We start from the raw sequence: 14313 nt of genomic DNA on the forward strand, positions 1-14313 counted from the left end.
TATTCAAACAGTGTTCCATCTCAATACCTCACCACCTTATAATTACATTCAGTTGTGTCAACTACCTCCACACTCCCTTGGAAATCCAACAAGCTGAAAAGCATCATCTTACTTTGACAACCCCAGTCATGTGCCTGTATAGTAAAAACTCTTGTTACTTGTTACCTTATATAAAAGGCATGCCCAACCATGTATTTTTGAGAAAGCCAATAAAAAGAATTATTCAATGCTATGTTGTCATTTTCATATTTTTTTTACAAAACAATATTTTGTGGCAATAAGGTTACATGGTGTGCAGTATGTTACGGGATTGTATTAAATATGTAATTTCTCATTATTTTTGCTAGTCACTCAGAATAGGAGAATTGTGACTGAAACCCAGACTTCCTATGAGACTAGTCAAAGTAAAAATGTCAATGCAATATAAAAATATTTTGTGTACTGCAGTATGATCATCAAGGTTTTAACGGTTGTTTCCTTTTGTTTCATTTATAAAAAGAAATGTCTCCAACACAGACTGCTAGAATTTAAATGTCTCAACAGAAGAAAATGTTTGATTCCACAAAATTATCTGAGTTGTCAAAAAACGTCCAAATGTCAAGATCGGGTGGCAGCTGTACTGTCGACCCAGTCCCACACATGCATGGAGCCATCGGCAGCAGCTGAGAGGATAGTCTGAGGCCTGCTGGGATGCCATATGTGAGATGTGACCAGAGGAGGGCTGGTGCTAGGATGAGACACACTTGACATCACATGACCCTGGTGCACAAAAAGAGGCTTGGGTTCCCTGCACTCTGGTCTCCAAGTGGAGGTGTCGTAGATCTCCACCAGTCCGTTTAAACCTGGAACAGTGAGATTATAAATACTGTAAGAAAGTCTATATCTGATATCAAAAGTTTTCTTTGATGGAAGTGGCCGTTTTACTTACCTGAAACGGAAAGACAGTTGTCCAAAGCAGGTGCCCATGACACGTTCATAAAATCATGACTGGGAATGTTCCTCTGGATATCGAGTTGAGCCCGACCCACACAGCTACTCAGGTCTCGTAAGTCGGACAGCACAACCAGGCCGGACGAGGACAGCCGTGCTACCCTATGGTGGCCCTGCTCTGGGGAGGACAGGCCTGAGGAGGCAGCCATGCACCACAGCTCCGACTCTCTCCCCTCTGCTGGCGTAGGCGTAGGGACTGTAGATGTCCTTGTGTCCCCCACAAATAGGCCCCCCCCACAGGTACAAGCCAGAAATACGCTTCCAGTCACAAACTGCAGGGAGCTTAACACATCCGGGATGTCTTTTTCTACGGGGGGGAAAGAGGAGGGATAGTATGTTACGTGCATTAGTACACCATTAAGTAGACAGTAGTGGCTCTTCCCAGGACGCTGTGTGATCTCTCACCCACAGAGTAGAGAGAGCTTCCAGACGTCAGATCGGTCAGCTGGAGGTCGCAGATCTGAGATCCATGAAGAACATGGAGGTCTCCGGTTAACCCGGGGGCGATCTTGCTGCCGCTCTGTGACACGCGTGTGGGCTGGATGCATCCAGAGCTCTTTATGACATCTATCATTTGAAGACAAATTACAGGGCGGCACCGAGTTGTGAATCAAACAACTGCTTCTATTGTTTACTGTAGTAAAGGTCATAGTTTTACGTGTAGACGACGCAACAGGAAACTGGGGGGGGGTACTCACCTGAGTCATTGCCCCCTACGTCCCACACCTGCAGTTTGTTGCTCAGCCCATCATTGGTTACCACACACCTTGGAAGGAGAGATCATTGTGTCACCCTTTTATACTTTTGCAGAAATCTCATTAACTATAAAATGGCAATGGTTGATCAGTTGACTATTTCAGCCATTCTGGCACTGGCTGGGTTGAAGCACTACTATGCGGTCTCTAAATTCCTCTGGTAATTAATAATAAGTATGTTTATTTCTGCATGGACACCTGTACCTTGTTCCTTGAATGTGTTTAAGGCAATTAACCGGTCCATTTGTGAAACCTCCATGGACCACTTTAAAATCTCGCTCTGCACAAAGACCCTGCAGACACAGAAAAAGCTATTGTCAGTGGCATTCCAAAGTATCATATTTCAAAGCATTTTTTAAATTAAACTCAATTAATTAATCTCTAGGTCTTTCAATATCCATACCTGATTATCATCTGCAAACAGTTTAAGAGGAAGAAGCAGCTCCAACATTTCATTCTTGGTTGAACTGTATCCAGCGACACATATAGCTGTAGAGACAAAGTTTAATGAAAAACTTCCGGTTGATGAAAAGAAAAAAAGGTTTAATTTTGCGAAAACTATTTAAACAGACTTTTTCCTGCGGTCCATTCAATAACTCTAGTTGGATGTTCAAGCTGATACACATGAAGGTCCTTGTAGCTGAAAAGGAGTATGAGATGCATGGCTTAGAAAGTCGGAGAAACAGAATTGAAATGTTGTCCAGATCGTTGAGCGACTAGCGTTATTTAAAATGTTCAATGAGCAACAACTTGACTTCTGGTTTGTTGAATACCTCAGTGTTTTAGCTTCTGTCAACTCATGCAGACGAAATATATATAACAGAAGCCCTGCGCAACTGCAAGAACTCCTTGAAGATGTAAGATTAAAAAAACAAAAAACAATTCTTACGTTTTCAGAGACTCGATAAACCAGTCGTCAATAGTCTCATCAAAGGCTGCAACATCTATTTCATTCATTGTAGACCGCTAAGGGTGGCTTCGGCTGAACTTCGCCAGTCCACAGTGATGGCACATTGTTGTTTACGTGTTGGGAATGTCATGGAAGTAGCACTATCGCCATCTAGCGCATTGGAGTTAACTTCATGCAATGCCAGTTGACAGACTTCTCTGTACATGCACTACCACCTCCAAAATGTATTTGTATTGATTGTTATTTTTAAATAAAGAATTATGTGTTTGGCCTTCCATTATAACATTTTTTGTTTAAAATTGCATTTACAGTGCAATTTACAAATTATCATTAGTTACAATTTGTTCAACCGTTTTGATAGTGTGTGAGATGTAACTCATGCAACCTTCCCTCCCCCAGAGTCGTAGCCACTGGCCCAGGCCTACCCAATTTGTTCTAAGGCCTACCCAAAAACGAAAATATCTCAGAAGAATTATCCATCGGGTGCACATCGCAAAGTAAAAAAAACCTGAAAAGATGCCTATCCATATGTTTCTAGGCCTACCCAAAAAGATTATTCTGGCTACGCCCCTGCCTCCCCCTGTCCCAAATCACTAAATTAGAACAGCTGCAGTGAGCCCCGTGATATAACTGGGAAGACAGAGAGCCTCATGTAAACAGATTTGTGGGGTTTTACTCCATTGTGGTAGTGTCACGCTGTGCTGACTGAATAGCACAAGCACAAAGATAGAGTGATAACCAGGCCACAATGCAGGGCACAATGCAATGGCCCATGTTTACAGATAGCATCCCAGCTTTTAACCTTTATTGCACCAGTCCAATCACAAGTCATCTTCTGACTTCATAAAACACTGATGTCGAATATTTTTGTTCTGTGTTTTATTTTTTGATGGCTGTATGTCTGCTGAGGTCTATTACAGCATTTTGCCAATTGAAGGGATTTTTTAAATGACAGATATGATGATATTTGTGATCCTGCTGTTGATTAGATCAAAGACCTGAGACAAAAATGTAAAGATTTGAATATCAAACTATTTATTTCACCTTTTGGTTTGGATATGCTAATGTAACTATTCATATCACGGGGTGCAGATGAGCGTAATCTGTGCTTCAACAATGGAATCAATGGCTGTATGACGTAGTTTCAATATGCCAGACACAGCTACCCAGACATGAAGATAATGGTGAGATGACATTAACATGAACATGAGCTAAAGCACTTCATTCACAAAAGCTCCATTCCAAAACAACTATTTGGGTCAGTCACTTGACTGGCATTGTGTGGTAGCTTTACAATAGTGGGCAAAGCATACTTGCAATAACTTAACTCTCTGTCTCTGAGCGCTCTGTTATACTATAATTGGCTGAAAGTAAGGCCAGGTGGAAACAGGCTAGCTCAAACAACAGAGTACACCACTAGTGTTGTTCCACTTGTATCACTGTGCATCATGTTTGGGTCTTTTGGATCAGTTAACAGTCTCTCTCATCACTACCAACACAGTCAATCAACATATGTGGAATTAATCATTAGACACTTGATTTATTCTCTGTATAAGAGTTTATTAATAACTGAAACAAACAACACCATAAATTACATATAAATAGCAAACACTAACATTGGTAAGTGTATTATTATTAATGTATCTTCTATAATTCATTTCCAAAGCTTAAAAAATGTATATAAAAACAACTCAAGGTACTGTGTTGTTAAAATCTATGCACTTTTGATCATTCGATTGATGCCCTCAGCTCTTGAAGCACTAAATTATTAATCAAAATAACATTTATGTCTGATGGAAATTAACATTTGATAATTTACCTGAACCATGTATTGTAACTAAAGCGTTCTTTTTAACTTGTCCACCACATACAGATACTGACATTCAGAATGCAGCAAATTGTTTTGAACTTGTCATGTGTAGCCAGAATAAAAGGCTTGTTTGACCACATTATCTTCAAAAGATTCATGAATAAATAGGTCCTTTCTCAAGGTCACCCCATGGTCTTCAACTACTGTTTAAAGAGCCACACAGCCCTGCCCATTCAACCTAACTCAGCAAGGCATCGATCCTCAGTCAGTGAAGTTCTTCCAGTGGTATTATCTTGTCTGTAACTGCTAAAACCGCATTGCACAGCACCTGCAAATGATGAACAGAAAACAATGAGGTGTTGTCTGGTAGGTTGTAGAACTTTATTGTAGTGAGAGCATAGAGTTTCAAAATCATTAGACATCAACCATCCAGGGTGCTGTACTGACCCTCATTCCAATAGATGAGTAACTTAATACATCTCATCATGTATGTACCTCATATCATGTATGTACCTGTATCTGCGTGGACAACCATGGTGGCCAACAATATACTCTTGGGCGTAGCAGAACCGTCTGCAGAGTCCTCTGTTTCCACACGTCCAGTACTGCATCTCCGTATCCTCAGCTGGAACAGATTAGGAAATGCTCACAGTAAGGAGAAAAAGAAACCATTTCATCCACCCTATTGTCTGTTTATGGTTATGGACAATTAGACGATTCGAATTCCCATGACAGATGTCATGACAGAAACGCGTTTGATTATACCGCAGTGTCGCTTTCAATGGCACATTCAGACATGAAGACCTGCACCGTCACATCCAGTTACAAGTGAAGGTATCTACTGCTTACCCTCAACAGAAGACAGCGTGAGGAACAGCACAAGGAAAAACAAGCCCAATCCCTTCATGTTTTGGAGTCACAAACTTCTCAGACAGTGCTGTTGCCAGGGCCGGTGTTGCATTTATACAGTGTTTCACCCAAGTGGGAGGAGTCAGACGGACACAGTACAGGACGGTCATTCCATGACAGAGGTATCTTTGGGGATGAAAGTGGAGAGAAGCAGATCTCCGTTTGTGACACAACTGCAGTGTGTTAAGTGTTAATGAGGATCTAACTACATTTGGTTTGACCAAGAGTTTGAGCAAAACTGTTATTTGTTCTTAAACCTGATTGAGGCCAGCATAAAAGTAGAGTAGTCCTCTTACTTCAAGTCGAAATATTAGTTTACAGAGAAACATTTGGGTAGCCTTTTTGTTCTTACTTTTTCAAACAGTTTAAAAGTACTTACATAAACCTCTCTGACTGGACACCTGCAGCATAACCCAAGGGAGTCAGAAGAATAATGAACAAAACCCTCACCACTCACGACTCCCCAGAATAAGGCCTCACAGTATGTGTTGAAGCACAAGTTCACCTTTTTGATTAAAATGCAGACAATCAATCTAGCTACCTGTCTCTTGGCACTGTGTTTCAGCGCTGCTCTTTCAGTACACTGCTCTGCACAGGTCTGAAACTGGCAGTGGTTAATGTGATACTGCTGATGCTGTCAAACTGCAATCAAACTACACACAAAAACAGAGCTCTGATGACACAGGAGCTGTTGTGACTTGAACAATAGAAAGTATGTCCAAATTGCGCCACCTTGTGCTCTCATGTTAAACATATCAGTGATCTCACAGTTGTTAATGATTGAACCTGCATGTCCCAGTAAACGTGTCTCATGTGCAATGTGCAATTGTATTTTTTGAGGGTTCCATCTTAAAATGAGAGGGCCACAAAAAAATAATATATATTTCAAAATTGCATTTTTTTCTACATATTTTGAAAGCTGATTAAAAAAAACACACAACACATCTTTCATGTTTTTTCTAAACGTTATTTTTTTTTTTTACCTTTCTAAAATCCTTTTCAAAATGTTTTTGCAACCTTTAAAAAGTGTTTTCGACTTATTGCCGTTAGAATAGGGGACCTCCCTGTTAAATAGCTGAAAATGTCGCGTAGTGACCAGTTCTAAGAGCTATGCTGATTTTCTGTATGAGTGTTATGGGTGCATATGAATGTCAAGTTACTTTGACAAATTGACAAATTGATAGCCTACAAAAACGAACCCATCGTTCACACCTCACACACTGTAGGCCTATCCCTTATTCATACTTGATTCCATTCATTTAGCTGACATGGTAGTTTAGGATTGGCCATTCGTTTTATTTCCTCATTCCTGCAGCATCTGGCACTTCACTTCACCGGTCTAGTCAGGAAGTTTGTTATGCAGGTGTCTTGGTTTCTGCTTCACTGATCTGGGATCAAAAGAAACTCTTAATATTCGACCTACAATTAGATATAGATCTGAATAACATTGACGTGATAGTGTTCATTTTATCGAGAAACTCAAATACAGCTTACCTGTGGAACACCTGTCGCTGTCACCATCTTCACAGGACAATGGACCACGACTTTAACATCGCGTGTCGAAACTGAGCGAAACTAGTGGAAGGAACATTGTGAAGGCAGTGAAACATAATTTGTTGTCGTCTAATTTCTGATATGGATTCAATGGATTCTGGAACTAAATTTACTCCCACGCAGGTAGACCTTCCTATTTCTACTACCTCCTACTAAATAGCCTAATATTATCGTAGACTATCCGAATGTCGCCTACTTGCCTGTTTTGATTTCATATTCTTCAACGATAGGCTATTTCGTTAAATGTGTGTCCTGTCACATTATAAGAAAAATTCAGAAACGCCTGTATTTCTTAATTTGATAGGCTATGTGTATACAACATCTAACTTGTTTATGGATATAAAGTGTATATTGTCTCCTGCCGGCAGTCAATTATTTCAAATGTTTCAGGTGTCATCTTTAAAAAAAAAAACAGTTACATTTAGCCCATTGCACCAGGGACATAATAAGGCATTTCACACAAGCAATAGAAATAAAATACGACTCTCCACTCTCAAGAAAATGTATTTCTAGAATGGTTAGCTACAGTACATACAGAGAAACCTACACATTGAACTACACTTATATAATACGTGGTTCTGTCACACATGGATTTGATTCTTTTGACATGTTAGAGGAATGTTTGTCAATGTTCATTAAAATGGGTGTGGAAGAGCCAAGAGAAGACAGGATCTGACATGCACAGTTCAAAATCGTGGATTTCTTGGATTTGGAAATTATTCATATTTAAAATTTGTTTTTAAGCTGGTTCCTTCAAATTGGTTGCAAATGTGGCTTTGGTTCCCGGAATGCATTACACTAAGCACTGTCAAAGGCACTGTACAATCAGACAGACAACATCACTCCATTCCCTGTGCCAGGATGACGACGGTGACACTTCCATCCAGTTCCTGCCTGCCTCAGACTTCACAAAGCTGGAGAAAAAGAGAGGGCACAAGAAGAAGAAGATTGGTTTAGGAATCGGCTTTGTAGTACTGGCAGCAGTGATAGCCCTCACAACAGGATTGCTGGTTTGGCACTTTGACTGTGAGTAACTGTTCACTGTAACAGTCTGAAGAGACTAAAAAGCTCTGGTTAACTACATCTAGATACCTAATTTATTTGACATTTATAGTGTACATTTATGGTACTAATCACCCCTGTCCTTCCTCCATTTTGCAGCGCGCAAAGATGTGAGAGAAAGAAAGGTTTACGTTGGCTCTATCAGCATCCCTAGCCAAAGATTTGTAGACGATTATGAGGACTCCAACAGCACAGAGTTTCAAAACCTGGCTATGCAGGTGAACGACAAGGTGAGAGAGGAGGATATCCGTCAATATTAGTGTTTGTGTTAGTGGCCGTTAGTACTGTAACTTGCTCACTGAAATAAGAATAATGTGTAATAAAGTGATTCATGTTTCTGTAACTGATTTGTCTCCACTCACCACAGTAGGCCTGATGTACATTTGATTGGGTTTCAGATAAAGAATGTCTACATGAAAATACCAGTGCTGTCCAAATATTTTGTTGGATCAACAGTGCAAGATTTCAGGTATTTCACCACTGCAAAACCTCTAAATTCATTCTGAATGTAATGATGATGACGATAGGGCTTTTGATTCCTCTATACTGTGTCCACTCCAGTGAGGATGATAGTGGGAATGGAGACAGTGTATTGGCCTATTACCTGTCAGAGTTTGAGGTCCCCAAACCACTTGAGGATGATGTGGACGAGGCCATTGGCTCTCTGGTTGTGGAGGCGGACGGTCAGCAGGGTCGCATGGGTCGTAGGCCTGTCAGCTCCCTCAGCATGAACAACGTCATTTCTGGAGGTACAGCTCTACGATATCTTGTTATGGAGGAGTTGTAGCCCTATGCATCCCTATAGTCTTTGTTGCGGTTTGAGTAGATTTGGTGACTTGGTGTTAGTCAAGCAGAGACTAGGCTTTTGTCAAGTAAAATTGACCATTACACTACTACTAAGTTTATTCCTACTGTTCACTATCCCTTTATTCTCTATTTATAAACATGGTTAACTAAGTATTAAAGAATGGTTTGTGATAGTTTCTTCTTATTTATTATCAGTAAGTGATACTGTTGATTACAATTGGTTGAGTTTGTAGACCTCAGTGTTTAGAAGTATGTATGTAAAAAAGTGTACGTTGTGTGGCTCTTTATGAAAGAGAAAGCTTAGTAAATATAAAGTCAGATTATGATCTGTGGTTGACCAGTTCAAATCGCTTAAGCATTTCTTCTTCTTTTGTTTTGTAGCTCTAGACCCGCGGATGACAAAGACAACATTCAAAGGTCAAATTAATTATTGAGGCACATTCTTTGCTGTCAATCCTACGGCAGTTGTACTTTCTAGGTGTCCGTGGGAATAACTTTGTAGTGCACTGTGGTGACCAAGTTTGTTTGTGTCCAACCTTTCAGACAAAAAGAAATACTCCTATCACACCCACAATGGTGAAACAGGCACAATCCAATCACCTGGCTTTCCTGACTCTCCCTATCCTCCCAACACCTACACACAGTGGAGGCTGCGGGCAGACCCAGGCTACAGAGTCAAGGTGGTGTTTGACACCTTCAACCTGGAGGAAGACTGTCAGAAGGACTTCATCAAAGTGTATGACTCACTGGTGCCCATGGAGCAACGCGTGTTGGCAGAGTGAGTAGAGAATGGTGGACACAACCCACGTTATTTAACCTTTTATTTGAATAGTGTACCTGAAGTAATCAAATGCGATTTGGCAAGTAAATACAGACTGCTCCTTGACTCTGACCACTGAAATACTGTTAGAACTCTGCACTTCTGATCCTTGATCTTCTGCTATAGTTTCCATATGCACTGTTTGTTTGATGCTTTTGATATAAGCATCTGCTAAATGAATGAAATGTCAAACATGTTGGTTTCCGTGTTCAGGAAGTGTGGCTATATGAACCCCAGTGAGCCCCTCTCCTTCACTTCATCTGGGAATGTTATGCTGCTGATATTGGTCACCAGTGAGGAGAAGAACTTCCCTGGTTTTAGGGTCAGGTTCTTCCAGATTCCCTTAAAAGCTACAGGTACAGTAAGCCGAGTTTCTAATAGGTCCGGCTGCCAGACACTCACTGTATTTACTGTAGGAGCAATGGCTCTAATGGACTGTTGCCACAAACACGCTGAGTCACTTGGATTTGTGTTATCTTGCATTCTGTAGATTGCGGGGAGATATTGTCAGGACTGAAGGGAAATTTCACATCACCAAGCTTCCCGTCCTATTACCCACCCAAGACTAAATGCATCTGGGACATTGAGGTCAGTAAACATTTCAGTTTTCACACAACAGTTTTTTGTTGTTGCCTATTGTTCATTTGTCTATGCAGTTAGAGTAATTAGAACGATTTGTTTGTTTTCTTCCAGGTCCCAATAGATAGGTTCATCAAGGTTCAGTTTAGCAAGTTTGTGTTGGCTGAGCCAGTGAAGGATAAGACATGTCCTAAAGACTACGTAGAGGTCAATGAAGAAAGGTGAGTCCTCCTCTAGTTCATCTACATGGACATGTGTGTTTGTTTACATTTATATTGTAAGTTACCGCTTGACGTCATTATTATGTAGTTCACCAAACGACCACCATGTGACATTTTCACTAGAGTGTCTCTTAATAGCAATATAAATGTTGCTGTGTGTAAATCAAGTCCAGATGGTTGTGTGATGATCTGCATTGTTTTGTAGGCTATGTGGTGAGAAACGAGACAACACTGTGGTCATCAGCAAGACCAACAAAGTCCGGGTGGTATTTAACTCTGACATGTCCCATGTGAATAGAGGTTTCTCTGCGGAGTTCGAAGCCTTTTTGCCGTCTGATCGTAAGCATGGGATCCATTTGACACTTAAGTAACCATATCCCATTTTCTGTTATGCGCAGGCCATGCCACATTCTAAAACACATTTTCTCTGTCAAAGCTTGTCCCGGGAAGTTCAAATGCGCAAACAACCTCTGCATCGACAACAGCCTGGAGTGTGATGGCATGAATGATTGTGGAGACAACACTGATGAGGACCACTGCGGTAAGTACCGACCTAACTGTTTATTCAGCTCAAGGCGCTAACAAGGCCTTTTATGTTCTATCAACATAAGTATGCAAAGGTACGACTAAGCAGGAGACTGTGTCACAATAGGCCTCTGTTCATTCCCTGTCCTTGTGCAGAGTGCAAAGAGTCCCAGCTCCGGTGTGGAAACGGCCTGTGTAAAGCCAAGTTCTGGCAGTGTGACGGTCTGGACGACTGTGGGGACAACACAGACGAGGCCAACTGTGGTGAGGCGAAGCCACACGTCATCAGAGGGGCAACTCATCTGGGTCTCAGTCATTATTACCACTGAGTGTTTCTGCACGGTTTCCCTTCCACAGGGAGCTGTCCAACCGGGGAGTTTGCCTGCAGAAGTGGCGGTTGTGTCTCAGAGACACTGAAGTGTAACGGATATCCTGACTGCACCGACAGCTCAGATGAATCCAAGTGTCCCAAATGTAAGGATGGTGAAAAGCTATTTATCGTTAAATGACTGAAGTTAAATAACTGGAGCACATTTATGAACTGTAACAGTGGTTGTTTGGCTGAGATTGTACTTGTTCTGTTTTCAGCCCTGGTAGTGCAATGCTCTGAAAATACATACAAGTGTAAGAGTAGCCATTGTATCAGCAAGATGAACCCGGAGTGTGATGGAGAAGAAGACTGTGAGGACCACTCAGATGAGGCAGGTTGTGGTAAGTCTCTTGCTCTCTCTTTCTGGGCACCGTTTTTGTTAATATTCTGATAACTGAAGGGTATGTGTCTGAATTTGTTTGTAGAGTGTGGAATCAGACCCTACAAAAGCTCCCGAATTGTGGGTGGAGAGTTCTCCAGTGAGGGGGAGTGGCCATGGCAAGTCAGTCTTCAAATCCGGGGAGCTGGCCATGTGTGTGGAGCCTCAGTCATCAGTAAACGCTGGCTGGTCACCGCTGCCCACTGTGTCCAGGATGACGATAAATTCAAGTGTGTATTCTGTTTCTTCATCTCAATCGCTGACTGTCTGTCTGTCTCTCTCTCTCATTTCTCTATCCCTCTTTCTCTCTCTCCCGTTTTTCCTCTCTCTCTCTCTCTCTCTCTCTCTCTCTCTCTCTCTCTCTCTCTCTCTCTCTCTCTCTCTCTCTCTCTCTCTCTCTCACTCTCTCTCTCTTGGGTTGTCTATGAAAAGTGGGATCACAACCTGTTGTGTCTAACAGGTACTCTCGACCAGACATCTGGGAGGCTCACCTTGGCCTTCTCATCCAGAGTCAGACTAACAAGTGGACCATAAAGAAGAACCTGAAACAGATCATTCCTCACCCTTCCTACACCCCTTTAAACTATGATAATGACATAGCACTCATGGAACTAGAGAGTGAGGTCACACTCAACGAGAACATCTGGCCTATCTGCTTACCAGCTTCCTCTCATGATTTCCCTGCTGGCAAATCTGTGTGGATCACTGGCTGGGGGCACACTAGAGAGGGAGGTGAGTTGCTGCGATTATTTTCTTTTCGGTCTCTGTTTCTAGTTTATATGTGTGTGTGACTGAGATAATAACATTAAACCAATGCACACAATGTCCCAGGTTTCGCTGCCAACATCTTACAAAAGGCAGAGGTCCGCGTCATCAACGGAACAGTGTGTAACAAGCTGATGGAGGGACAGATCACGTCACGCATGTTATGTGCAGGTGTTCTGACAGGAGGAGTGGATGCCTGTCAGGTAACCCGGAGAACATCATATTCATATTGTTAACAGGTTTTGCTGCTTCTGCATATTATATTGCAGCCACACCTTTGTAGTCACAACTTTTACATTCACATATTAATTTAGTCATTTAGCAGATGCTCTTATCCAGAGCGACTTACAGTAAGTACAGGGACATTCCCCCCGAGGCAAGTAGGGTGAAGTGCCTTGCCCAAGGACACAACATAATTTTTCACGGCCGGGAATCGAACCGGCAACCTTCTGATTACTAGCCCGATTCCCTAACCGCTCAGCCACCTGACTCCCTTTTACCCCATGCTCTATCTACAGGGGGACTCTGGAGGTCCGATGTCTTCTACAGAAGCACAAGGGCGTGTGTTCCTAGCGGGCGTGGTGAGCTGGGGCGATGGCTGTGCCCGCAAGAACAAGCCTGGCGTCTATACTCGTGTGACTACGTTCAGGGACTGGATCAAGGAGAAAACTGGGGTGTAGCATACTAGGAACTGGGTTGACAGGATGAGCTGGTGACACACCCAATAACTGTCACCCTTAGCGTGAACTCTTCAGATTCCTGGTTGTTTTTCACGCCATGACATGAAGTGACAACCCTTAAAGTTCAATGCTAGGCTTGAAATCTTTAAATGTCAAGGTTTTTTCTGCTAAAGGACAGTCCAGCAATTACATTGTATGGTGTTTACATGCTCTTGTGTTTTTATCTGTTGTGTTTTTGATTTGTGCATTTGTTTACCAGGGAAATTATTTTTGACAATCCATTCGATATGTGTTTCTTGTTTACTCAATTCAAATTGGTAGAGTACTTAAAGTGGGTGGAGTGATTCAAGCATGTTTTGCTGGTTTATCTGAGGAACATCTAAGATTCACCCTACCTATTAATCAATGGATAGTTTGTTATAATCACACTGGGTCCATGGTTTTATATTTAATATTAATTAAATCAGTATTTATCAAAGAACTTCAGAACCAGAGTTCAACATACCATGTGTGCAGTGACAGAAAAGAGCACAGATTCTTATCTGAGTTCTTTGAGTTTTCATTGAGGCACATTATTTACATAATCAGGGAAACTATACTTAGATACATTTATATTTTTCAGTTAATACCATCTATGATTCAATACCAAATCTCAGTTTAGCTGGTTAAGTAACTGAGGTTTACATGTGGTGTACAGTATTTTTGATACATTTCAATGATCTGTCCTGAATCTTAATTATTATATACATTAAGGCACTCACAATTTGGATGTGCATGAGGTTTCTATTGTCTGAATATATTGACTTTGAATGAACATTCCTTATCTCCTTATTTCCTAAACATTCTGGTGCTTACACTATATGTGAATCTTAATTATGTGTGATAGAGGGTTTCACTACAGTGAAATCATATTTTTGCTACGGAAATGTTTGATGCCTGCTTAACCTGTTTTTATGATGTTTTTTTTTTTTCTGTAAATTTGTGATTATTTCTGATGCATCTAGTATGTGTGTTTCAATAATCTTTATTGCATTTAGACCCTGGCTATGTAAACCTTAAAAATATTTTGAAAGACATAAACATGCCTACTTATTTGTTTTTATTATTCATTGTGTTAGTGATACTAAATGGCAAAAAATATTAACTAAATCGATTACCGTTGTCTGGTGAACCGGAA

The 14313-nt window shown here is 41.2% G+C and overlaps 3 protein-coding genes across 3 annotated transcripts; 1 reads left to right on the top strand and 2 right to left on the bottom strand.

Moving 5' to 3' along the window:
- Window positions 1–3: 3 nt before the first annotated feature.
- wdr73 (WD repeat domain 73) lies at window positions 4–2776 on the bottom strand. Its single transcript, XM_062485420.1, has 8 exons — window positions 2635–2776; window positions 2318–2385; window positions 2149–2234; window positions 1950–2038; window positions 1689–1756; window positions 1396–1557; window positions 929–1297; window positions 4–842 (listed from the first exon to the last, which is right to left on the bottom strand). Exons 1-8 carry the CDS (start codon window positions 2700–2702, stop codon window positions 598–600), a joined length of 1155 nt encoding a protein of 384 aa, XP_062341404.1. The 5' UTR covers window positions 2703–2776; the 3' UTR covers window positions 4–597.
- A 1408-nt stretch (window positions 2777–4184) lies between these two features.
- Window positions 4185–5898, bottom strand: defbl2 (defensin, beta-like 2). The gene is made up of 4 exons (XM_062485663.1): window positions 5754–5898; window positions 5315–5500; window positions 4979–5090; window positions 4185–4793 (listed from the first exon to the last, which is right to left on the bottom strand). The coding sequence occupies exons 2-4, from the start codon at window positions 5370–5372 to the stop codon at window positions 4772–4774; spliced, it is 192 nt and encodes a 63-aa protein (XP_062341647.1). The 5' UTR covers window positions 5373–5500; window positions 5754–5898; the 3' UTR covers window positions 4185–4771.
- Window positions 5899–6691: 793 nt separating this feature from the next.
- st14b (ST14 transmembrane serine protease matriptase b) lies at window positions 6692–14216 on the top strand. The gene is made up of 19 exons (XM_062485657.1): window positions 6692–7051; window positions 7789–7954; window positions 8090–8220; window positions 8389–8459; window positions 8552–8739; window positions 9179–9214; window positions 9341–9575; window positions 9831–9973; window positions 10108–10205; window positions 10311–10417; window positions 10623–10756; window positions 10854–10958; window positions 11099–11206; window positions 11300–11416; window positions 11531–11653; window positions 11738–11921; window positions 12152–12423; window positions 12523–12659; window positions 12975–14216. The coding sequence occupies exons 1-19, from the start codon at window positions 7010–7012 to the stop codon at window positions 13134–13136; spliced, it is 2559 nt and encodes an 852-aa protein (XP_062341641.1). The 5' UTR covers window positions 6692–7009; the 3' UTR covers window positions 13137–14216.
- The last annotated feature ends 97 nt before the right edge of the window (window positions 14217–14313 follow it).

Source organism: Osmerus eperlanus, chromosome 19 (genome assembly GCF_963692335.1).
Source record: "Osmerus eperlanus chromosome 19, fOsmEpe2.1, whole genome shotgun sequence".
Classification (NCBI taxonomy): domain Eukaryota; kingdom Metazoa; phylum Chordata; class Actinopteri; order Osmeriformes; family Osmeridae; genus Osmerus; species Osmerus eperlanus.

What these genes read in the sequence shown, in the direction of transcription:
- defbl2 (XM_062485663.1), bottom strand. Translation starts at nt 5,372, where the DNA reads ATGAAGGGATTGGGCTTGTTTTTCCTTGTGCTGTTCCTCACGCTGTCT. An exon ending in CACGCTGTCTTCTGTTGAGG is followed by an intron (nt 5,091 to 5,314) that starts GTAAGCAGTAGA and finishes AATCTGTTCCAG; the next exon opens with CTGAGGATACGGAGATGCAG. An exon ending in GGTTGTCCACGCAGATACAG is followed by an intron (nt 4,794 to 4,978) that starts GTACATACATGA and finishes CATCATTTGCAG; the next exon opens with GTGCTGTGCAATGCGGTTTT.
- wdr73 (XM_062485420.1), bottom strand. Translation starts at nt 2,702, where the DNA reads ATGAATGAAATAGATGTTGCAGCCTTTGATGAGACTATTGACGACTGG. An exon ending in TTTATCGAGTCTCTGAAAAC is followed by an intron (nt 2,386 to 2,634) that starts GTAAGAATTGTT and finishes ACTCCTTTTCAG; the next exon opens with CTACAAGGACCTTCATGTGT. An exon ending in AAGCTCTCTCTACTCTGTGG is followed by an intron (nt 1,298 to 1,395) that starts GTGAGAGATCAC and finishes TCCCCCCCGTAG; the next exon opens with AAAAAGACATCCCGGATGTG.
- st14b (XM_062485657.1), top strand. Translation starts at nt 7,010, where the DNA reads ATGGATTCAATGGATTCTGGAACTAAATTTACTCCCACGCAG. An exon ending in CACTGATGAGGACCACTGCG is followed by an intron (nt 10,959 to 11,098) that starts GTAAGTACCGAC and finishes GTCCTTGTGCAG; the next exon opens with AGTGCAAAGAGTCCCAGCTC. An exon ending in CACAGACGAGGCCAACTGTG is followed by an intron (nt 11,207 to 11,299) that starts GTGAGGCGAAGC and finishes TCCCTTCCACAG; the next exon opens with GGAGCTGTCCAACCGGGGAG.